Source organism: Camelus bactrianus, chromosome 1, assembly GCF_048773025.1.
Source record: "Camelus bactrianus isolate YW-2024 breed Bactrian camel chromosome 1, ASM4877302v1, whole genome shotgun sequence".
Classification (NCBI taxonomy): Eukaryota; Metazoa; Chordata; class Mammalia; order Artiodactyla; family Camelidae; genus Camelus; species Camelus bactrianus.
Genome location: NC_133539.1, coordinates 96,913,403 through 96,937,128, shown reverse-complemented (window position 1 = coordinate 96,937,128; position 23,726 = coordinate 96,913,403). Strand labels below are relative to the sequence as shown.

General features: G+C 38.8%; 2 protein-coding genes across 2 annotated transcripts in view; one reads left to right on the top strand and one right to left on the bottom strand.

The window, feature by feature from the left end:
- The window catches only part of ERICH6 (glutamate rich 6), a 31,566-nt gene extending 9,030 nt beyond the window's left edge, over nt 1-22,536 (bottom strand). The window contains exons 1-11 of the mRNA XM_010952108.3: nt 22,120-22,536; nt 21,322-21,379; nt 16,969-17,060; nt 14,019-14,081; nt 13,586-13,641; nt 13,378-13,494; nt 10,508-10,621; nt 9,358-9,515; nt 8,827-8,894; nt 7,824-7,969; nt 1,575-1,660 (exon numbers count right to left, since the gene is read on the bottom strand). Of these exons, the coding sequence (XP_010950410.1) occupies nt 1,575-1,660; nt 7,824-7,969; nt 8,827-8,894; nt 9,358-9,515; nt 10,508-10,621; nt 13,378-13,494; nt 13,586-13,641; nt 14,019-14,081; nt 16,969-17,060; nt 21,322-21,379; nt 22,120-22,504 (1,343 nt within the window). The 5' untranslated portion in view covers nt 22,505-22,536. The remainder of the gene's footprint in view (nt 1-1,574; nt 1,661-7,823; nt 7,970-8,826; nt 8,895-9,357; nt 9,516-10,507; nt 10,622-13,377; nt 13,495-13,585; nt 13,642-14,018; nt 14,082-16,968; nt 17,061-21,321; nt 21,380-22,119) is intronic.
- The window catches only part of MED12L (mediator complex subunit 12L), a 625,134-nt gene continuing 606,738 nt past the window's right edge, over nt 5,331-23,726 (top strand). Inside the window, exons 1-2 of the mRNA XM_074369503.1 lie at nt 5,331-7,940; nt 8,516-8,652. The gene's annotated coding sequence lies outside the window, so the exon portion shown is untranslated. The remainder of the gene's footprint in view (nt 7,941-8,515; nt 8,653-23,726) is intronic.

The following is a 23,726-nucleotide window of genomic DNA, read 5'->3' as shown; positions in this document are numbered from 1 at the left end:
TCTAAAAATAAATGAATGAAATGTACTATGTTAATAGAATAAGAAGCAAAAAATAGATGATCATCTCAATAAACACAGAAAAAGCATTTGACAAAACCTTTTTATGATAAAGACTCAATGAACTAGGAATAGAAGGGAACCTCTTCAACCTGAAAAGAATGTCTAACAAAAATCCACAGCCAACATCATACTTAATGATGAAAGACTAGATGTTTTCTCCCTAAGATCAGGAACTAAACAAAAATGTCCCCTCTCCCTTCTTCCATTCAACATTGTACTGGATGTTCCAGTCAGGAAATTTTTATAAAAGAAAAAGAAATGAAGGCATCCAGATTGGAAATGGAAGAAGTAAAACTATCTCTACTTGCAGATGACATGCTCTTGTATTTAGAAAATCCTGAGGAATCCACAAAACAATGTATTAGAATTAACAAACAATTCTAACAGGCTAAAAGATCAATATGTAAAAATAAATTATATCTCTTTACACTGGCAGTGAACATTTTGAAAATGAAATTAAGAAAATAATTTGATTTACAATAGCATCAAAAAGAATAAAATATGCTGAGAATAATTCACTAACTGTTAATATTTAGTTCTGTCTAAGCTGATCAGAAATCCAGAGGTGAAGTAAACAACATTGATTCTGAATCATTTTGAAAATCAGTCATATTCTTCAAGGGAATGAAAAAGATTTAAAGCCAGGGCAGAAAATGACAACTAATAAAGTTATTTTTACAGCTTATTCCTGGGGCTTGACTAAACATCCAGGCAGCTATGACTAAAAGTGACTTTCTCTTAAAAAGTGAGGCCCTTAGTTCACCAAAAAAGTCCTCCTCATTTCATTATTTTGTTTTGTTTTACTTTCCTGTGTCCTTTATGTTGAAATAGCAAATGGCCCGGCCATCAGGCAGAAGTTCAACTGATCAATAGCTTAGTGTTCCACAAAATGGATATTGAATTTTTGCATTAAAAAATAACATGCTGCTCATGGATGTGTAAACTGGTACACATTTTCTGAGGGGCAAAATCTATTAAAACTTTAAAAGGTCCATAATTTCTGACATAGAATTTCTATTCCTATGTATCCAATTCAAGGAAATATGCGCAAATTATGCACAAAGCTGTTCATTTATTTACCTGTTATATATAACAGCCCCAAATTGTGAAACCACCTTTGACCTGTATTAGGGGGTAGGTTAAATCAATTATAGTACCTCCCTATGATGGAATACCATGTGGTTATAAAAATGGTGTTGTATCTCTATATTTATTGCATATTAATACTCACAACTTTATTATTTATTGTATTTACTGTATAATATATCATATTATGTAAAAGGGCAAGTTACAAAATATGAAAAACTTGTTGAAAAATTAATTTTAAAGAACTATATAATTGCTTATAGGAAAAAGTAAAGAAAGATGTATAAAATGTTAACAGCTTTCCTCTGGGTGGTAGGATTTGGGGGTAATATCTATTTTTTTCTTTATATTTTTCTATCTATTTTTTGTCTTTTTCTTTTTATGAAGAAATAAAGCTAGTGCAAATAACTTGTTGAAAGAAAGGATACAATATTTGCGTTGTGCCATCTGGAAATGAAGTCAGAAACTTGCTTCCGTGTTTATAGTGCTTCTCGAAGAGCTCATTCCTCACGATCTGTACACCACGGAAAATAAAGGGACACTTAACTGTTTCAGGTACAACACATAGAGTGTGACAATAACAGACATCCTCCACTTGCTTGACAGCAATGCAAACCATTTCTTAGTTTAAATGTTTGGTTCTGTATCAGCAACAGGGAACAGTCTTTAGGAGTCATTGAAGATTGTCCCTAACCCCTGCAGAAAACTTGATAAAACCCTTCTGGCAGGTGTCTGATGTTACATATCTGTTGGAAGGGTTTTTTGTTGTTTGCTTTTATTGAAACAAAATTTTTTTTAACTCAATAGGCAAGATAGATGACAGTAATTAGGCTTCAGTCAGGATTATATTTTAAGTCATCATCATAGCAAACACTTAAGAAGAGCTGATCATATGCGAGGTATTTTCTTTTTAAAATTAAGGTATAGTTGTTATTACAATATTATATAAGTTTTAGGTGAACAACAGTGATTTTACAATCTTTAATCACACATAGTAGTCTGTACTTCTTAATCCCCTCCTCTTACCTTGCCCCTCTCCCCTCCCTCCCCCCACTGGAAACCACTAGTTTGTTTTCTATATCTATCAATCTGTTTCTTTCTTTGTTATATTTACTAGTTTGTTTTATCTTTTAGATTTTACATGTAAGTGATATCATACAGTATTTGTCTTTGTCTGACTAATTTTGCTTAGTATAATGCCCTCAAGGACCATCCATCTTATTGCAGATGGCAACATTTCATTCTTTTTTATGGCTCAGTAGTATTCTGGGGTGTGTGTGTGTGTGTGTGTGTGTGTGTGTGTGTGTATTACATCTTCTTTATCCATTCATCTGTTGATGGACAGTTAGGTTGCTTCCACACCTTGGCAAGTGTAAATAATGCTGCTGTGAACATTGGGGTGCATCTATCTTTTTAAATTAGTGTTTTCATTTTTTTCAGATATATACCCAGGAGTGGAATTGCTAGGTCACATGGTAGTTCCATTTTTAGTTTTTTGAGAAACCTCCATACTATTTTCCACAGTGGCTGCACCATTTTACATTCCCACCAGCAGTGTACAAGGGTTCCCTTTTCTCCACATCCTCACCAACATTTGTTATTTGTGTTCTTTTTGATGATAGCCATTTTGACAGGTGTGAGGTGATATCTCATTGTGGTTTTAATTTGCATTTTCCTGATGATTAGCAATGTTGAGCATCTTTTCATGTGCCTATTGGCCATCTGTATGTCTTTGAAAAAATGTCTATTCAAGTCTTCTGCTCATTTTAAAATTCTGTTTATTTTTTATTTATTTACTTTTACCTTATCCACATATTACTATAAAAACAAAAGAAGATTGAAAAAAATCCAGCTGTGGCATAATGTAGATATTCTATATCCTGATTGTAGTGGTGATTACATAACTGTCAAAATTCATAGAGCAGTACATCTAAAAATGTGAGCGTTACTGTAAATTATACTTCAATAAACTGTATACTCCAGAATAAGCTGCAGCATCTGGTGTATTCAAGGCTCCTCTTGAAATTCACTTGAGCAAAACACTAGTGGAGTCTGGGAAGATTACGAAAGGAGTACAAAGAGATGTTCCTTATTATATCTCCAAGTTTAACTGTTTTCTGTGTAAAATACTCAATATGGAAATGGATTTGTACTCAACAATGTTTTATAATAAACTAAAGATTCAGTTTAGTTCTATTTATTCCTAATTTTAAATTGTAATAAAACAGATACAAGAATTCCTAGGGCTAAACAATGCATTAAACAATTTAAATTTTCATGCAAATGTTGCCATTTATTTTGAAAGATAATACATTTTTCACTTTTATGAAATATGACATACATTCAGATCAGTGCTAAAATATGCTATTTTGTTAATGAGTAATTATGAAGTGAACACTCAAGTTATCACTATCTGGGTCACGAAACAGAGCAGTGCTGATGCTCCAGAAGTGCCCCCGGTGTCTATCCCAAAGTCAGCGTTCTTCCTTCCTGGACGTAAGCACTAGTCTGATTCCATAGTAGTTGTTTTCACTTTTGTAATCTCTAAACAATAGTTTAATTTTTCCCATTTTGAATTTTACATAAATAGAATCATACATTGTGAATTTTAAAAATTTTCTTTTTGTCAACATTATGTTTGTAAGATTCATACATGTCCCGGTGTAGCTGTAGTCCAGTAACTTCTACTTGTGTATAGCATTCTGTTACATTACTTCATCACTATCTAATGACCCATTCTATTGTGAGTGGATATTTGAGTTGTTCCCTGGTTTTGGCTTACAAGCAATGAGACTCTGAACATTCTTATGCATGTGTGCTGGACCCAGAGGTAGAACTGCCGAATCCCAAGATGTGCCTGTGTTCCACTTGACTAGATATGATCTCCAAGTTGTTGTACCAACTTGTATTCCCACTAGAAGCAAATAATAGTGAGGGTGGTTCTGTATCCTTTCCAACACTTGATACTATCAGAGTTTACCTTTTTTTTTTTTTTTTTTTTTTTTGCCAATAGTGTAGATACATAGTGATCTGTAATTGTAGTTTCAACTTTCCTTTCTCTCCCAGGTTACTAATGGGGTTGAGCACCTTTTCCTGTGTTCACTGACCATTTGAATTTTCTCCTTTGAGAATTGGTCAAGTTTTTTGGGTTTTTTTTTAGCCGATTTTTCTATTAAGTAGACTTTTTTTGTGTTGATTTATAAAAATTCTTTATACATTTAGTTTATCCTTCGTATATCATATGTGCTGCGAAGTGTCTTGGCTTGTCTTTCAGATTTTAATTGCAATTTATCAAATCCTTTATGGATGCTGCTTTATTGAACTGGTTAGTAAACCTTTCCCTAACCTGAAGTAATAAAGCTATTCTCCTATATAAAAATAATCTTTTTAGTTTTGCATTTCCCATTTAGGTCTTTAATCCATTAGAACTGATTTTTACATGACGTAAGGTATGCTTCCAATTTCATTAAAAATATGGATATTCAATTGTCCCAGCACTCTACACTGAAAAGGTTTTCCTTTCACCATCACTGTACAGCCATCACTGTCATAAATCAGGTGTCTGTGTGTGCATGAGTCTGATTCTGAACTCTATTCTGGATCATGGGTTTCTGTATTTATTCTGCCCCACACTACACTGTCTTAATTGCTGTATTTTGTAATAGATCTTAGTATCTGATAGAGCATGTTCCCTTCCCTCCCAGCCGCCTTCTTCAAGAAAGTCTTGGCTATTCTAGGTTCTTTATATTTCCATGTAAATCCCAGCGTCAACTTGTCAAGACCTCCCTTCCCCGAAAACACAAATCTTGTTAGAATTTGAATTGCGGTTGCATCGGATCTATAGATCAATTTGGGAAGAATGCCATCCTTCAAATATTTAATCTTCCAATCCATGAACATTAGGTCAAATTTGTGAAATGGGTTGTTGAAATATTCTATTGTATTACTGCTTTTTCCGCCTCAGTCTAATAGTCCTCTCAATTATCAATTATTTGATAATTATCAAGTATCCCATTATGATTATGGATTAAATTTTTTTCCTTTTACTTCTGTGAAATTTTGTTTCGTATTTTGAGGCTAGGTTAATATGGGAAAATATTTTGTAACATTATACTTTCCTGGTGGATTAAAACTTCTGTTACTATGAAGTGGTGTTCTACCTCTGGTGTTGCTCTTTGGTATTTTTATGCTACATCATTTTTGTTTATTTATATTTAATCTTTTTGTATCTTGTATTTATTTTAGCTATGTCTCTCGTAAACAGTATATGGTTGGAATTTTTCCTTTTATAAATTGTCTGACAGTCTTTGTTTTTTAACTGAAGTACTTACATATAACTACTGACATTCTGTTTGTCCCCTGTTATGTGTTTTTCCTTTTCCATCTCCTTTCTTGTTTCTTGACGGGTATTTAAAATAAGTTACTCTATTTTTTGCTCTACCTCCGATAGCTTGGAAGTTATACTCTTTGCTTCTCTTATTTTTCTGGCTACCCTAAAAATTTTATCAAGCAATCTTAACTTATCAAAGTCTGAAAGTTAAGCTATGTATTTGCCCTTCTCCTAAACCAAAGGCTTTAGAACACGGTAACTGCATTTAGCTGTCTTCCCAAATCACGTACTATTTTTTCATGCATTTTTATTCTATACTGTTTCTTGAAACTCCATGAGCTGTTATTATTATTATTATTATTATTATTATTATTATCAGCCAGCTATTAGTTTTATCCATATATTCCATAAACACTTTCTTTACTCTTCATCTTTCTTGAATCTCAGACCATCCAACTACACAAAGAACATTCTTTAGAATTTCCTTTAGTGAGAAGCTACTAGTGACAAACTGTTTTGCTAGACCATTTCTATTTGGAGCACATTTTCTTGAAAGATATTTTAACTAGGCACAGCCTTCTAGATTGTTATTTTCTTTCAGCACACGGAAGACATTCTACTCTGACTTCCATTGTTGCTTTGGGGAGGCTGATTTCTAACTGCTTTCTTTTAAATCTAAACAGAACCTTTTTCTTCCCTCTGCTGATTTTTAGGTTTTCTTTTTGTCTTTGGTGTTTTGCAGTTTTACTATGATGTGTCTAAGATTTTTTTTTTTAATTCATCCTGCTTGGGATTCATGGGGATTCTTAAATCTGTAAATTGGTCTCTTTTATCAATTCTGGAAAATTATCATTCATTATCTCTTCAAACACTGCCTCTGCCTGATTATCTTTTCCTCTCCTTCTAGGATTTTGAACAAATACATTTTAGACCCTTCATTCTGTTTTCATATTATATACACTTTTATGTATTCCTTACCTTTTTTTTGTCCCCATGGTAAATTTTGATAGTTCTGTTTTGTTTGTTTAACTTTTCTTCCAGGTCATCAGTTTTCTCTTTAGTTGGGTCTAAACTGCATATAACTCTCATCTTTTAAGTTTTTAATTTCAGTTGTTGCCTTTTTCATTTCTATAAGGTTCATTTTCTTTTCAAACCTGTCTGTCACTTTATGGGTTTCTGTTCCCTCCATATATATCTTTAAGCTAATCTTCTGCTTTCATAAATAGAGTTAGATTACTTCAGTTTTTAAAGGCTTTGTAGGTCTTTTCTTATCAGATACATTTCCTCTGGGTTTTCAGTTGTGGTGTTGAGATTACTTGTGTTTTTAATTATTTTTCACTGTGTGCTGGTAATTAAATTTGAAAGGTAATTCGTAGGAGTAATTTGAGGTTTGGATAAGTGACCTTCCTTCAGGCAGGATTTGGATTTGATTCTGTTAGTCACCTCAGTTCACTGTCACCCCTTAAATTCTTTGTCGCCCAAAAGAAACAAAACTGGTCTCAGAAACTTAATTTCTAGGGATCTATTCGGAGGAGCTATACTTATATAAAAATAAATTTATTCACAAAGATATTCAAAGCAATGTTAGCATAGCAAAAGATTTAATAACCTTTATGTCCAATACCAGTGGAATGGTTAAATAAACTAGATGAAAAAGTACATAGATACTAAAATGATGTTAATGTAAGCTATATTATATCATGGAAAAATTCTTGATAATTAAGTTAAAAAGAGATAAAAATTACAATTATAATATAATTCCAAGTGTGTTAACAAAAACCTGTGCTTAAAAACTCTAGAACAATGCTGTCTAATGGAACTTTTATTACCATAACATTTTTCTGTATCTGCCCTGCAATATGGTTGCCATTAGTCAAGCTGTTTAGCATTTGAAATGTGACTAGTGTGACTGAAGAATTACATTTTAATTTTAATTATTTTAAATTTAGATAGCCATGTGGAGTATTTGCTACCATACTTGGCAGTGCAGATCTAGGTAATATTGAAATATTAATAAATATTAATAATGATTTTTGGGATGTGGGTGAGACTTCTAGTGATTTTCTCCCATTCTTTTTAGTTTTTAAAGGCTTCCAAATTTCCTTACTATACAGCTATCACATTTTTAAGTAAAAGGCTTTAACTAAAATAAACCTTCATAAAATGTATGTAAAGCATTATTATAAAGTATAGTAGAAGTTAAAAGGCCAAGTCTGTACCAGTTCTTTTTGACAAATAGCTAAATGTGTCATGTAGCCAAGCTGCCTTATTCATCATGATAGCTTTTATACTTTTAGGTCAAACTGATTTTTAAAGAGTAGGGTATTAAAAATTACAAGCTAATTACCTTTCCACATGCTATCCTAGAATCACAACAAAAAATGGATATATTTTTTTTGTCTAGTTGAAAATGAGATGGCTCTTCCTCATCTGACTCTTTTTCTGGAATATCCATGGAAAGTTGGTAAGAAATTGTTTTAAAGTGCTTTGTATCTAATGGGAAAAGAATCACATGAAAGTACATACATGTTTTACATTTTCCAAAACCACTCTCCTAAAATGAAATTTCAAACTCTCTTACAAATGCATTGATTCATCTGACATTTTTTTTAATGGGAGAAAAATGAGAACCTTCATTAAATTAAATTGAGGGCTCTCTTTTGTTAAAAAAAGAGAACATTCCTTTGCTGAAAGAACAAAAATGATGATTTCCATTCCATTCTGGCCTTAGTTCTCATAGGAAACAGTTGAACACAAAGGAACTTTGCACTAGGGATTTAGTTTAAAAATACACACACACAATATATCTATCTTCTCTAAGTATCTTTTCAATAGCTCTGAGTGGTAGAGGAGGAGCCCGTTGCTTAGAAAGATTAAATAATTGGGCAGCCTCTAAGGAGAAAAGCAGGGGTATAAATCCAGAACTTCTGATGCTAAAGTCAGGGCTCCTTCAATACCACCAGCACGACAGCTTTACTGGCCAGCCGACTGACAGGGCCGGGCCATCTGTAAGACAGGAATCTGATTTGTTTTTGGCAGATTTTCCATATCCCAGCTTGAAGACAAAAATGGAGTGTGTGCTGGATAAAACGAGAGACGGTGAACTCAGAAGCTCTTTACAGCTGTCTGTGAAGGGCTCTATGGATGTTGCTGATTTATTTCAATCAGTAACGACGGTGAGTTGAACGCTTAAAAATTTCAGCCAGATTTTCTGAGCCATTTCAACCAATGCATTGACTGAAGTGAAAGTTTTAAATATTGTTTTTTAAATATGCCAGTTTTAGCTCTTGATCAAGCATATGAGCTTTCTGAGGTATAACTGTATATAACATGCGCGTCAATGAACTTACCTTCTTCGGAGAAACTAGTCTGTTGTTTTAATACTGCATAGTGTTTGGCCATTTGTCGCTCCTGTTTTCTACAAAATCAAAAAATATGCATAAATCGGAAATGTGTTTGAAGCTTAAAACAGTATACTATAAATTTTTACTATTCAAATACCATTTCTTACTATTTTTATGTTATTACTTATAAATACAGTCATTTAATCAGTGTGCGTATTTTTCTACTCTGTTTAGTGGACAGATTTCTCTAATGTGGGAATTCTGAATTGCCCTGGGAATTTGGGATTGGTAAATTTCTGCTGTAAGTCAGTGTGTTCACTGAGTTTCTGAAAGCTTCTGACTTTCATCACATCCACCAGGAACTGTAACAGGTTTGCTTTGACCAATTCTTACTTCTTCACTGGGACCACATCTTCAAAATTTATCTATTTTGAGAAAGCGAGGTTCATTTTACAAAAAGCTCTCTAATTAAGTAGGACAAAAAGCTCTTTAATTAAATGGGCCTCTCTGAGTTCAATATCAAAGGCTCAGCATTACCTCCACAAAGCTTTTTCCTTTGCTTTGAGTCTGTCGACTTCACTGCCGTGAGCGGCATGCGGGTCAATACAGATTAATTCAGCTTTAGAGGTTTGGATTTTTTGTTTTTCCTCTGAGATGTAGTCAATCAGATTTTGGAAATAACTACAACAAGAGGTCTGAAAAACAAAGAGGTCATTTTCATCTTACCAGTACTGGATGAAGATAATTACAGGAGGGAAAAAAACCAAAAATTGGCTAATAGGGTTTTAGATAACAATCTATTGTAACATTTTTTGGTAACAGCTTTATTGAGATATAATTCACATACCATACAATTCATTTAAAGTGTACAATTCAATGGTTTCTAGTATATTTACTGAATTGTGCAACCATCACAAGAATCAATTTTAGAACATGAAACCTGTATCCATTAACAGTCCCTCCCTGTCTTCCTCTCCTCTCCGCCCCTGGCAACCACTCACCTACTTTCTGTCTCTATAAATTCACCTATTCTGTACAGTTCATGTAAATGGAATTATATGACATGTGGTTCTTCTTTCACTTAGCATAATGTTTTCAAGCATAATGTTTTTATTTATACTGTAGCATGTATAAGCACTTCATTCCTTTTTATGGCTGAGTAATAGTTCATTGTGTGGACCCTCCCCGTTTATCTACCCATTTATCTGTGGATGAACATCTGGGTGTTTTCACCTTTTGCCTGTTATGAATCATGCTGCTGTGAACATTTGTGTACCAGTTTCTGTGTGGACATATGCTGTCAATTTTCTTGGGTATTTATAATACCTAGGAATGGATTGTTTGTTGGGTTATATGGTAACTGTGTGTTAAACTTTTCAAGGAACTGCCAGACTGTTTTCCAAAGCGGCTGCACCATTTTCTGTTCCCCTTCAGCGGTGTATGAGGGTTCCAGTTTCTCTGTGTCCTTGCTAACACTTGTTATTATCTGTCTTTTTGGTTCTAGCCATCCGAGTGTGTGTGAAATGGGATCCCGTTGTGCGTATGAGTTGCAGTCCCCCGACCACTAACACATAACCCTTTTCAGGATGGCAACACGGGGAAAGATGCAGAAGAAAATACCACATCTATTTAAAAGCAGAGTTTAAAAATGACACTGTTTCCTCAGTAAACCCGCTTTAGAACTTACATGTTCTGCTAGTTCAGAGTTATTGTAGTCAGAGGAAACATCCACACTGGAAAGAAATGTTCTTAGGTCGCTCCCGCAGAATTCACACTTGGGTGATACCTCCTCCTCTTCTTCCTTCAGAGAGGAGAAAAAAAAATGAAGACATGCCCACAAGGAGGCCCAGAACCTCTCAGAGCAGTAGCAGCCAGGGCCCTGGGCAGGGCCAGCGAGTGTCCGGTCCAACGACAGTGGGGTGAGGGCGGTACAGACCTACCTGAGAACTCTTGTCAGCCCATGAGGGCTCCCAGAAGCAGTCGGGAGGGAGCTTTCAGGGGCTGAGGTCCTCTGCTAGAAGGCACCAGACCAGCAAGATCTGTATATTCCAGTGATGAGACATCACTTCTAGTCAAGGGCTGGTAAGGACTGAGGAGGCCGAGGTGGTTTGGGGGCCCCTCTCCGGTGCAGCTCACCAGGGCCCCGCTGAGCCCCTAGGAGCTGCGTGAGTCCTTGGGCTGCCTCCTTGGTGTAAGAAGAATGTTGCAGAAATGACTTCACTGTTGACATCAGGGTCCCTTGTTGAGGGGGATGTACAGTGTGTGACCAGATGTGGGAGACAGAGGACAACACATACTTGACTTTGTGTAAATGGTCTCAGGTGTTTGAATACCATATACTCTTTCAAGAAGTGTCAGATAAGAAACAGTTGTGACATGACTATGTTGGCACTATTTACAATGGTCCACTTTCTAAAATAAACTAGAATCCTTTCTCAAGGGAGGCCCAGCTGAGTCACTGAATTCTCCTGGCTGTGCTGTGAAGGTAATCCAGGAGGGGGAAGGGAAGCCGAGGGAAGCAAGAGGAGACGGGGCGTGAGGGGCACAGGTGACTCGGTGCGGGGTGGATGCACCACGGCCCTGTTAGTGATCTGAGGTCATGGCTGTGACTGCGGAGGCTCCTGGGCAGGTGAGCAGCCAAGCCTCGGCACAGGCCTCCAGGAGAAGACCCAGGACGTGACTTGCAGGTCATGAAATTACCAGGGCATCTATATTGCCATGGAAGCCATTCTCTGGGACTGGCAAAATGGCCACCTGGGGCCAAAGGGTGACTGAGATGGCCAGGAACCCCAGAGTAATGTCCAATATCTTTAGGTCACTGAAACCACCCAGTAGTAAGTACTGCACATCTCTGCAAACAGAACCCTTAGGGAGGAAAGCCTTGTAATACAGGGATGGTGGGGATGAATCTAGGATCTACCAAATGATGGAGCGGGCACACAGAACTTGGCAGTGCCTGGCCAGCTATAGCCTGTCCCACACCAGCATCTTGGTGGTGAACTCCGTCCATGGTCCCTTTACCCCATCACATGGGGCAAAGCAAGTGGAGATACTTCAAAAAATCACTAGTGGGGCTGGAATCTGCACCTCAAGAGGGCGTGGCTGCTGCCACCCCTGAACTTGACCAGTGTCAAGGCCCATCTCAGAAGACCTGAAAGGTCTGTCCGGGATGCGGGCGGCGTCAACCCTGCCCAGGGGCCAGTGCAGGGACGACTCAGGGCAAGAAAGGCCACAAGGCCTTCCTCGTATTCAGGCCCATCTCTGGGCATCAGGGGAAGAAAGCTCAAGAAACTTTCTGGATATAAGCCTTTGTGCTTCAGAAAAAGGAAGGTGTTGTGTTTGAAGAAAGAATTTCAGCCTGCAGTCTGGAAGGTGACCATAAAATTTAGAACCCTGGGCAAATATGAACAGTAAATGCTGACTCATCACGCAATGAGATGTATTTAATGTGTCACCACATGTTATAATTGCATAGTTCAGTGTGCTGCACAAAATGGCAATGAACAGCAACCACCTCGGGGCACCCCCACAGCATTCCCGTCAACTCCTGCACACACGTCTGTGACGCCCTGCCTCGAATGATTGGTGTCTGTTATTTTCAGTGAAGAAGCCTGCACCTGTAGGGGACCCCAGAGAGTAATCAAGGAGGTTCCCACCTGGGGGGTGTGCAGCTCTCTGCACATGGCCATGCTGTCCAAGTTTGGACGTAATCATACCATCAGTCAGTCCTTCGCCCTGCTGGAGAAGCAGGGCGATGTGCATCCTGTTGGAATGACTAAGGTGACCCCTCCCTCGCCCATGGAATGCAGATGTCAGTTGGTCACTTAGTGTGATCAAATACAGCTAATGTTCATGTACATGTCCAGGCTTTATGGCCACTCTTATGGGTTGAATTCCTAACCCCTGGAACTTGTGGCCTTATTAGAAAGGGGTCTCTGCAGATGTAAGATGAGGTCATGAGGGCAGGCACTAATCACCACTAATGTGGTATCGCTGGGGAAGAGGGACATTTGGACACAGACACACTGAGCCTGCTGGGACAACTGAGGCAGAGGCCCGAATGACTCAGCTGCAAGCCAAGGAAGCCAGGGATTGCCGGCTGCTACCGGACACCTGGGAGAGGCAAGGAGGATCTCTTCCCTCTAGGCTGGACTTGCTAACACCTTGATTTTGGACTTCCAGCCTTCAGAACTGTGAGACAATACTTTCCTATCACTGTAAGCCACATAGTTTGTCGTACTTTGTCACAGCAGCCCTAGGAAATGGATACAGCCACCCTGTGTAAGGGCCATTCCATGTACATGAGCTCTTTGGCTTTTTGGGGGGTGGGGGGAGATAATTAGGTTTATTTACTTATCATCATTTTTCAGTGGAAGTACTGGGGATTTAACCCATGACCTCATGCATGCTAAGCATGTGCTCTACCACTGAGCTATACCCACCCCCTTTGCCTTTTTTTTAAAGATACGTTCACTGTCTTTTGTGCAATTCATAATGTAACTTTTTACCATTAATTACAGTAAAAATTAAAAAAATAATAATATGAATGAAAATCACCTTGAACTTAATGCCTAAATTGGAACTCTCTTGCTTGAATGTCAAAATGGGTGGTGGCCCGACGCTGGGTAATGTTCTCAGAGAAGGCTCAAAGAGTTTTATGAAGTCTTCCTTAAACTAAATTTAAGAGAGAGAGAAAAAAAAAAATTGAGTAAGTGATTTTTACTATGAGTACAGTGTACTAGATGGACTGATAAATATTTCTTACCTCCAGCTCACATAAAATACTTAGTTTTGGCTCTTCTGGATTAATTACCCATTTTGCTGAAGAAAAAAAGGATAGATTTAGAAGGAAAGTTTAAAACTGTTGTGCAGTGTGTTCCATTTTCTCTAGTTTGAAGATCCTAGCCCATCTCTCTCTCTCTCTCTCTCTCTCTCTCTCTCTCTCTCTCTCTCTCTCTCTCTCTCTCTCTCCCTCTCTCCCTCTCTCCCTCTCCCTCTCCCTCTCCCTCTCCCTCTCTCTCTCACAAACACAGCACGCACAGTCTAAATGCCCTGAAACCCTACGTTAACCACCTTCTTGTACGTATTCTGAGGGAAGCTCTTTTCTAAAGGGGCTGGGCACCATTCAAGTTAAGGCTGGCTCCCTCAGGGCAGGTTGCTGTTGTTAGCAGAGGGGATGATGCCAGACATCCAGTTACCTCTTAACTTAGAAGCTAGATTTTCAGGTTCATCTTCCTTCTTCACAGAGGGCATTTCCTTCTCTGCAAAAAGAGTGTACATTTGTCATCTCTCCTGACAAAGGAGGAAAGGAGCTTAATATAAAAGAATATATGCCTCTAGGAAAAATAAGTGACCTTGTTGTGTTTGTTTTATATTTTAATTTTTTTGTTGTTGCCCCAAATAGCATTTTATCAACAGTAAGTAACAAACAGAGGAGACTCACCACTAATGTAGCACATTAAGAGATGTTTCCTTGCTGCTTTCTAGCCTTAGGATACTACACGAATGCATATTTTACTTGATTATAATCATAGTTTGCAGACCTTCTAGTTTTCTGCCTTTTAAAAGTACTATTCTATCTAGTTTATGACTATTATTCTGTAAAATATTTTTCAGGGAGAAGAATGCTGGAGCAGGGGTTGGCGGGGTCCAGTTTAAGACAGTGAACTAAACCATCTGGGTAATTCCCTCTGCAGATTCCAGGGCAATACTGGAAATGGGGAAGACAATCATCAACACACAAGCCACTTTGAGTAATGTCTATCTAGAAGGTTAGACGCACAGGACTGGAATGATGCAAATCCAATCAGAACCACCTACAGTAGGCCAGGGGTAAAGGGAAGGGGTGGACCTGCACAGCCAGGGCTGGCGCTGGAGAAAGAAATGGGCTTCAGAAGATGACACACTTCCTATGTGAAGCAGCATCTGAAGAAATTTAAAATCATTTTAGGCATCTTGTCAGACAGAGATGCCAGCACAGGTATGAAAAATAAAGAATGAACAATGATTTTCATGAAGGCATCGTTCGTTATAGGGAAGAGGTCAAGACACCAAACCAAACCAAACAGCCCTGAAACATCTAACAATCAGATGTATTACATACGTCACTGTAACTGTATGTATATAAGGGGATACTGTGCAGTCATTTCAAAGAATTAGATCAATCTTTGCTGACGTGGATACTCTGCTAAGTAAAAAATTCAAAGAAGAGATAAAACTGCTGTTATTCACAGGAAATGTAGTTATCTAGTAGACTTTCAACTGATAAACTATTAGAATAGGAAGGTTCAGTAATGGGGATCAGAGACAAGATTAATACATTGAAATTAATAGTATTCCTATAAACTAACAATAACCAACTAGGAAATATAGGAAAAAAGATTCTAGTTGTTACATCAATAAAAAACTATAAAATACCTAAGAATAAACTAATGAGAGTTGCATATGAGTCCTATATGAAAAAAGCACATAAAAGATAATCTGAAAAATGTGAAAAGGTACACCAGGTTCCTGCTGTCAAAGTAATCAAACGGGGAGGCCATTAGATGAGGTGGCCCTAATGCCTCGGCAGCCAAATTGGAAGCAAGGCAGAACCAAAGCCAGAGTCAGTTCCTCAAGGTTGAGGACAGCCAATCACAAACAGCCAACCGGGCTTTCCCCAAGTAATACATCCTTGAGCAATAGCCAATCAAATGCTTTCCCTGCTTTGCCCCCTTGTCTTCTCTATGGAAACCTCTCCTTAGCTCTTGTCTGTGGAGTGCTCCTAACCACTTCTGGTTTGTTGCTGCCCAGCTCCAATCCATGTCTGCTCATATGAACTCTTAAACATTTGAAAATGTCTCATTTCACCTTTTAACGCTACAAAGCAAGACCAAAGCCTCAACTTGTCAAATCCCACTGAAAAACTGTGTCACAATTATACTGACTATATAGGTTCATTTGGGAATAATTAAAATCTTAATATTAGGTTTAATATTATGGTAATATTTAATATTAATTGTACATCTTATGTTTAGTTTTTATGTTAGATCGCTTCACTCCTCTGTGGGAATGCTCCAGTGACTTCCCGTTTCATTTCCATTGAACAGGATTTGGCCCTCATTGTCTCTCTGACCTTACCCCTAGGAGTCACCTCCTTATTTACTCCACTGCAGCCACACTGGCTGCCGCCTTGTTCTAGAAGGAAGCACTTGCTCTTCCCTGTGCCCGGAACACTCTTCCACCAGAGATCATCATGGCTCTCTCGCCTCCTTGAGGTCTTTACTTAAGTATTTCACCTTCTCGGTGAGGATTTCCCTGAGTGTCCCATGTAAGCTTGCACCCATCTGCCCAGCATTTTCCATCCCTCTCCCTGGTTTATTTTCCCCCTTAGCACTACATCATCTAATGTTTTATATATTTACTTCTTTTGTGTATTATTTATCTCACTGTCACCTCCACCTCCCACACTTTTTATGGAAGATCACTGAGACGGGGGTTTGTCTGCTTTGTTCATTGCTGTTTCCCTAGAACAGGAAACTGACCTATGACAGGTGCTTGGCATGTGGTGTGTGCTCAGGAAACATCTGATGAATAAGTGACATAACATAAAACAAATATTAAAGGTGAAAGGAAAGGCTATTCATAATGATTACCTCTGAGGAATATATTGGGATCAGTTAAGATTTTAATGTTTACATTATATTTTTCTTTTTAAATAATTTTTATTTTATTTTTTAAAGGAATGTTTTTTCTCTTTTGGAGGGGGCAGGTAATTAGTTTTATTTATTCATTTACTTTTTTTTAATGGATGTCCTGGGGATTGAACCCAGAACCTCATGCATGCTAAGCATGAACTCTACCACTGAGCTATACCCACCCCCCGATGGCAGATTACTTCTTGATGTGAACACAAATGCTACCATTTATTAAAATCTCAGTGCCAAGGAATTTAAATATTAACTCTTATTTTGATCTTCATAACAGCCCTGTGACAGAAGGATTATTATGGCAACAGATGAAGAAACAGAGGCAATGAGGTTAAGTGACTTGTCCAATGGTCACAGTGTTAGTTTGTGTCAGGACTGGGACTCAAACCTAGCTCTGATGGCTGCCTACACCAGGGCTCTTTCCAACGTGCAATCCCATCTCCCAAACCAAACTACTCACGCAGCTGCTCTGTGCTATACAATTCTTGAAGCCAACTTTCTTCTGTTTGTACTGACATTGGGTTTCTTAGATACAAACTGTGACGGGTAGTCCTGAAATTTAGAGAAGATGTTAGTTTTTGGTATACCTATACAGTTGTTAGCGGTTCTTCTAATTATAGTACATTTGACAATCAAATGACAGATGTTCATAGAAGATCCTGATTTCTTTTTTCTTTAAAATATTTTCTTCCATTCTTACGTCTTCAGTAAAATCAGGCACAATGTATTTGTGTCACATCTGTTCTTTGCATAATACTCCTTTTTTAAATCTTGGAGACTCCAAATACCATATTATTTCCCTCAGGGAGTAAATTACTACCCCTCTGTGTATGTCTGTTGGTGGTGGTGGTGGTGATGATGGTATGTATGTTTAAACAGTTACTTGAATTTAAATTAGAACATATTGTTCATTTAAAAATAGCTTTATAATAATCCAGGCTTTTTTTTAAAGGGCTGAAGTTAAATGCATTGTAATTAAGCAACTGTATTTTTTCTGCAAGTAGTTTAATCAGTTATTTGAGTTACTGTGGCATGACAAGAAGCAGGAATGTTTTGACTTTTACTAGCTAAAATGACTATTACTGGTAACAAGTGAACAATAACTAATGCTTTTCAAGTGCCTTTGCCTCTTTGAATTTTAATTTTTTTGCCACAGTTTGCTGGCTCTTCTAAAATGATCAAACACAAATTTTCCAAATAATAGAGTCAACTTGAGGATTGTTACTTTTTCACCTTTCTTAGTTCTCTTAGTCTCCACCTTACGTTTTTGATGCTTTGTTCCTTGGCACATTGTGTGTTTTGTAGGGTGTTTTAATTCTGAAATGGCTGTGTCCTGTAATGGGTGGAGAACTCCTCTGCATAAGCCACTTGAGCAAGTGTTGGGGGGAGTCCTATTTCTCTGACCTCCCAGGGCAACAAGTTATGGGACCAAGAGTAAAGGAACACTGAAGATCAGTCCCTAGACAACATTTTATGTTTGAGTCTTTTCCCAATTCAATGGGTAACAAAATCAATACATTACTCATCTAGGTCTCTTTGCCTTCCTTAAACCAACACCATAGATTGTTTCTGAAATTCTATGTAAAAACAGCAGATAACTGAGGATAAGAACAAAATTAACATTTACGGAGAACTTACTGTGTAGTAGTAGATACAACAGTAGATACATGTGCTTTACTCACATTATTTCATTTATCTTTACAAAGATGAATTGAGGTGGGAATTAGTATTTCCTTCGCACAGACAAGGAAACTGGGGCTCTAGGGACCTCTTTCAAAATCAGGCATGGCTGATGCAGAAGGGCCCAGGCCTGGTTGATTCCAAAACCTGTGTTTTCTTTGCATTCATCTGCCTCCTAAAGTTTGCCCCATTTTTAATCAAAATAGTAATGGGGCAGTTAAAGGTAGAGGTTGAGCCAACATTGGTTGCATTTTTATGACTTTTTAGGAGGGATTTTCTTAAAAATAGAATCTCACCAAACTCACCAGAGAATGCTTTGAAATATAAAAGAAGTATCTTCTTAGGAATATTTATGAGGAGAAATTAAGAATTTGATCTAGGAAAGAGAGGTTCCCATGTAATAGGAAGTCCAGGTCAAGATGGCACCTGAGCACATAATTCTCCTGTTCCTTTCCAAGATCTTACTAACAAACACTTAAACACACACAAAGAGTAGCCCTGGAAAACAAGAAAGGGGTCATCAGTAGACAAGTAATACTGAAGAAGACCTTAAAAGGAAGAAAATAAGTGGCCTCAGGCTGATGGAAAACGAGAGCAGAGACCACCAGAGCTCAAGATAAGAGAGATAATAAGTGAAGTTCTTCCCAAGGGAACTTCAGAGGAGCTCCTAGCCTAGACAAGACCAAATGCAGAGAGAAGGAGGCTGCGGACTGTCATCAGAGTAGTTCAAGGAGTGAACATGGAACAGCTGGCGTTGGCAGCAGTTGTTTTTATTTCCAGATGAAGCCCACAGAACTGTTTTCTAAAAAGAGTGGGCAGTCTTTCTGGGGAGGTTTTCGGTCTGAAAGAGCTGCAGAGCACAGGATGAGGGGCTCAGAAACGGCCCAACAGGCTTGGGTGAGAAAGGAGGAAGGGGCAGTCCACCAGGAAAGAAATGCATAAGGAACTCCAACCACACAGTAAAGCGTCCGCAGGCTAACTCTAGTAGTACGGGGGGTTTTCTGCTTGCGGTGCCTCTGCCAACGCCCCCGCCCCGGAAGCCGCCGTGACGCGCCCCGCACCCCCACCCCCCCACGCAGGACTCACGGACCACCCTCCCCTGCCAGCCCTTTAAGGAAACGGAACTGCTTAGCTGCAGAGGGTCCCCGTGTTAGCTACCTACCAGTCATTTATCGATAAATACAAATGGATGACCAAGGATTACCAGTGACTTAAAGACAATCAGTAGCACGAAGAAAGGGCAAGATAAACAGAACGACTGGTCCTGAAAGAAAAAAGAAGAAATTCAAAGAACAAAGGAGAATTTAAGTATAAGAGTACCCTCTAAAAAATTTAAACAATAAAAGAGTACCCCAGAAGAGATATTAAAACACGTACACACACAACTATTTTGAACAGCAATAATCAGAGAATAAGAACTGGTTCTTGGAAATTACAAGTATGAACCCCCAAATTAAAAATTCTGTACAAAGGCAGCAGAGTAGCATGTAAACACCAAAAATCTTGAAGATATCCAAGCGGTCCAACAGCTATCCAGCAGGCGTTCCGAAGGAAAGAATAGAGATAACGAAAGGGAGGAAATAGTGAAATATCAGAAGGGTGTGAGAAGCAGACTGATCAGTCGTACTGGATACTAGAAGGCAACGAAGCAGTCTTCAGAATTCTGAGGGAAAATGGTTTTAAACCTATTCCTTTATGCCAGGTTATATTATTAATAAAATATGACGGCAAAAGGAAGAAATGTCAAGACAGGTAAGAACTCAGAAATTGACTACCCATGAGATTGATACGAAATAATAACCTGAGGAGTTTCTCCAGCTAAAAGAAAGAAATATGGAAATCAAGAATGTATGGCCAAACTGAGAGTTGAAAAGTTCTTTTAGGAACCAAATTTTACAGACATAGAATTGCATTTTCTTGTGCTTGAATGTAGTCACTTTGGTTCTTAGCATAAAATTATGAGTATTGGTTATTGGCTTTCAATTTTTAGATTCAATCTGTACACAAAGCACTAAGCTAATTATAATTACAAAACATACAAACATAATAAAACCGGGCAAAGTAACATGTCTTTACATGAATATATATTATACATTTTAATGAAGTTTGTTATACAATTTATTGTTAATTGGGAGAGAAAAGGGGAGAGGAGAGATAGAAGGAAGTTAATAGAAAGGCATTAAGGTGTTAATTTTTCAAAATAGAGTTAACAGTCACAAAAATTCATGAATCAAGAAGTAGAGGTTTAAATACTTTAAAGTCCTAAGGTTAGAAAAACTAAAAATAATCTACCTACCAAAACTGAAGAGGAGGGAAGTAGAATGAGTTACATTGATTAGCTTTCATGATGGGAAGTCAACAGTTATGTCAAAATAAATCAAGGAATGACAATATGCTATTTAAATTATACTAGAAACAAAGTTAACGGTGTGTTAACTGGAGTGAGTGGGAGTAGGGAGTGGAGAAGGGAATGGAGAGTTTAAATTTTATACCTTTGTATACTTTAATGTTTTAACCATCTATATAATCTTTTATTAAAATGTTGAATTTAAAGGATAAATAAAAACACATGAGTGGGACAGAACAATTCTCCTTCTGCCTAAAAATTGCTTATAAAAGCAAAACTTAGGTGAATAATAACATGAGATTGTGGACTCATATTTGGCGTGAGATTTCAGGGAAGATTTATAAAGATGTTCCAAAAGGTGTTTCTCTCGTGTCTTCCTATTATGGTTAAAAGTGTTTGAAGGCTAATAGCAAGAACAACAAGAAAAAGAAAGGATCGTACTGTCCATTCTCCACAGGTGTCCCTGATCACTCTTGAATTTAGCCAATAGAGACTTAACATCCTAAAGTTTCATAGCACTTACATAGCATACCGTTATGATATGTTATACTAATCAATAGACATGTCATCTCTCCAGGTAGGAATTAAGCCAGAGATGGGTAGGGACTCTGTCTCCTCCAAAATGTCTACCAGTGTAGATTTAAAAACAAAACAAAACAAAACTTTTTGAATAAATTGGTTATAAATACTCTGGATGATTTTGCTCTACTTCCTGACATGTTTATCCAAAAAGTAAGCATCATCATTCAAAACATAATAATATAAAAATTGAAAACATTTTCTTACCTATCAAAATTCACTTCAGATATGTCTTTCCTAAATGTCTGAAATATTTTAGGAAAACCTGTTGAATGAAACATTAAACAATTTACCCATTCCCTTTAAATCAGTGGTTCTCTAAAGGACAGTTTTGCCACCGGTAGACATTTGGCAATGTCTAAAGGCATTTTTGAGTGTCACAAAGCCAGGCATGGCTAATGGCATAGTCAAAAGTAGACGCCAGGGATGTTGCTAAACATCCTACCCTGCGGACAGTTCCTCCCCCCACCCTCAACACATGCGCTCCTACAAAGAGTGATCCTGACCCAAATATCAGTACTGGAAGATTGACAAACCTATCAAAGTAACTGCTCTGCCTCACTTTTTTAAGAAAGTGGTTGGAGTGGTTTCAGCACTGGAAATTAAGCACAAAAGTGAATTGTTTTTTACAGGACTGTTTTAGTAGCACAATACCTTTAAGGCAATACTTCTACTGCAGGAGTGGCACGTGGGAGGAGGGGCAGAGAATGAGAGGACTCGATCACTGTATTAATGTAGACGTAAGTGTTATAAAATGAGCCCTCTGTACAGCACTGCCTGTTTCCAGTTTTATGAGGCGTTTCACCTTTATCCTAAATTGTGAACCATCATAACCACTCAGCAAAAGATTTCAGTGTCTTTGACAGAAGGGACTGAGATAGGAGTGTGTGTGAAGTGGTGTAGTGGAAATAGACACCCAGGTGTACGGGAGTAATTGGACCTAATTGGACCAGCTCTCCCCCAGGGACAGGGACGCCTTCCAGGACGGGGGGGGGGGGGCGCTACTTTTCTGGGAGAAGATGGTGGAGGGCGTGCTCTCGCTGTCTGGCGGGGTCTGGCTCCACGTCAGGCTCTGCGTCGGGCTGAGCGTCGGCGGCGTCGGGCTCAGGCTGGGGCTGATGACGCTGGTTAAGCGGGGGCGAAAGGCTCTCTGGTCCTCCTCATTGCCTTCACCGAGTTCCAAAAACTTCCAGAACTCATCGCTGAGCTTCCCATGGACCTCCAGCTCCCCCTCCACGTCCGCAGCCTCCTTGTCCTCCTTCTCCTCTTCCTCCTCCTCCTCTTCCTCCTCCATCACCTCCTCCTCCTTCTCGTCCGTAACATCCTCGTCCTCGTTCTCCTCCTGGTCCTCGTCCTTCTCAGGCTTTCTGAAGCTGCCATGCGAGTACATGTTGGCCAAGGCGGGCGGGAAGCGGGATCACGGCTAGCGCGGCGGACACCGGCGGGTCCCAGCTTAGGGGCGAGCCGGCACCCTTTTGTGCGTCCGTCTCCCTGGGCGACCGCCTGCCGCTCGGCCCCCAGACTCGAGATTAAAGCCGCAGAACCCCTGGGCGGGGAGAGGGGCGTAGGGGAGGAGGGGAAGAGAGCTGCCAGGCGAAGCTAGGACTCCTGCAAGCTTCATTCGCACTGCTCTCTTGAGTCTCAGAGAATCCTAGCAGTCTGCGGGGACTATCTATCTCCCCTTTCAATTTCTCTCGATTCCTTTGGAGCCAGTCTTTTCAATTAAAAAAAAAAAATCTTTTCTAAATTGAGATGTGGTTGATTCACAATATTATATTAGTTTCAGGTGTACAACATTGAAAATTTTTATAGGTCATACTCCATTTAAGTTTATTATAAACTATTGTAAAGTCAGTCTTTTTTTTTTTTTTTTTTTTTTGGAGTTGGGTAGGGGAGTGGCTACTAGAGGTGGACACCCATAAGGCCACTTGGTGTTGCTGAGCTGGAGTTTGGTTTTGGAGTGGACAGATGCCTGTTGAAACTTATGATAAAACTTTATTTACAAAAACTGGCACCAGTCCTTGGTCGTAGTTTGTAAATTTGATAAAAAAAAAAAACTACTGCCTTAAATATTATTTATCTTGATTATGAGATTTTTGGCGCCCCCTTGCATTTTGCACCTGAGAGAAGTGCCTTAGTCTGGTCCAGGGCCTGCTTGATGCTTGTTTCATCCATCTGTCCTAAAGGTGGAGGAAGTCTGAGGCATCTGGCCACCTAGGCATCACCTGCATCTTTCTGGGCCTTTGTTTTCAGCTCCTTGTACTTGTTACCCTCGAAAACTGGAAATGAACTCAGGTTGGGCTGCTGGCTCAGAAGCCAGTGTTTTGAGAGACAAGGGTTGGTGGAAAAAGAAGGATATTTTGTTCAGGAAGCTAACAACCTGGGGAGATGGCAAACTAGCATCCCCCAAACTATCTCCCAGTTGCCAGTCAGCGGGCAAGAGCTTTTAAAGGAAGGCTTTCAAGGATGTGCAGGCAGGGGCTACGTGCAGAACAGCACAGTCAGCTCCAATAGTCATCTTCAAACTGGTCATACTTTGTTCTGGTTAGTGCCATCTTGATTGTTTTAAGTGCAGTTAATCTCAGCTCTAGCGTTGGTTTAGTCCCAGTCCT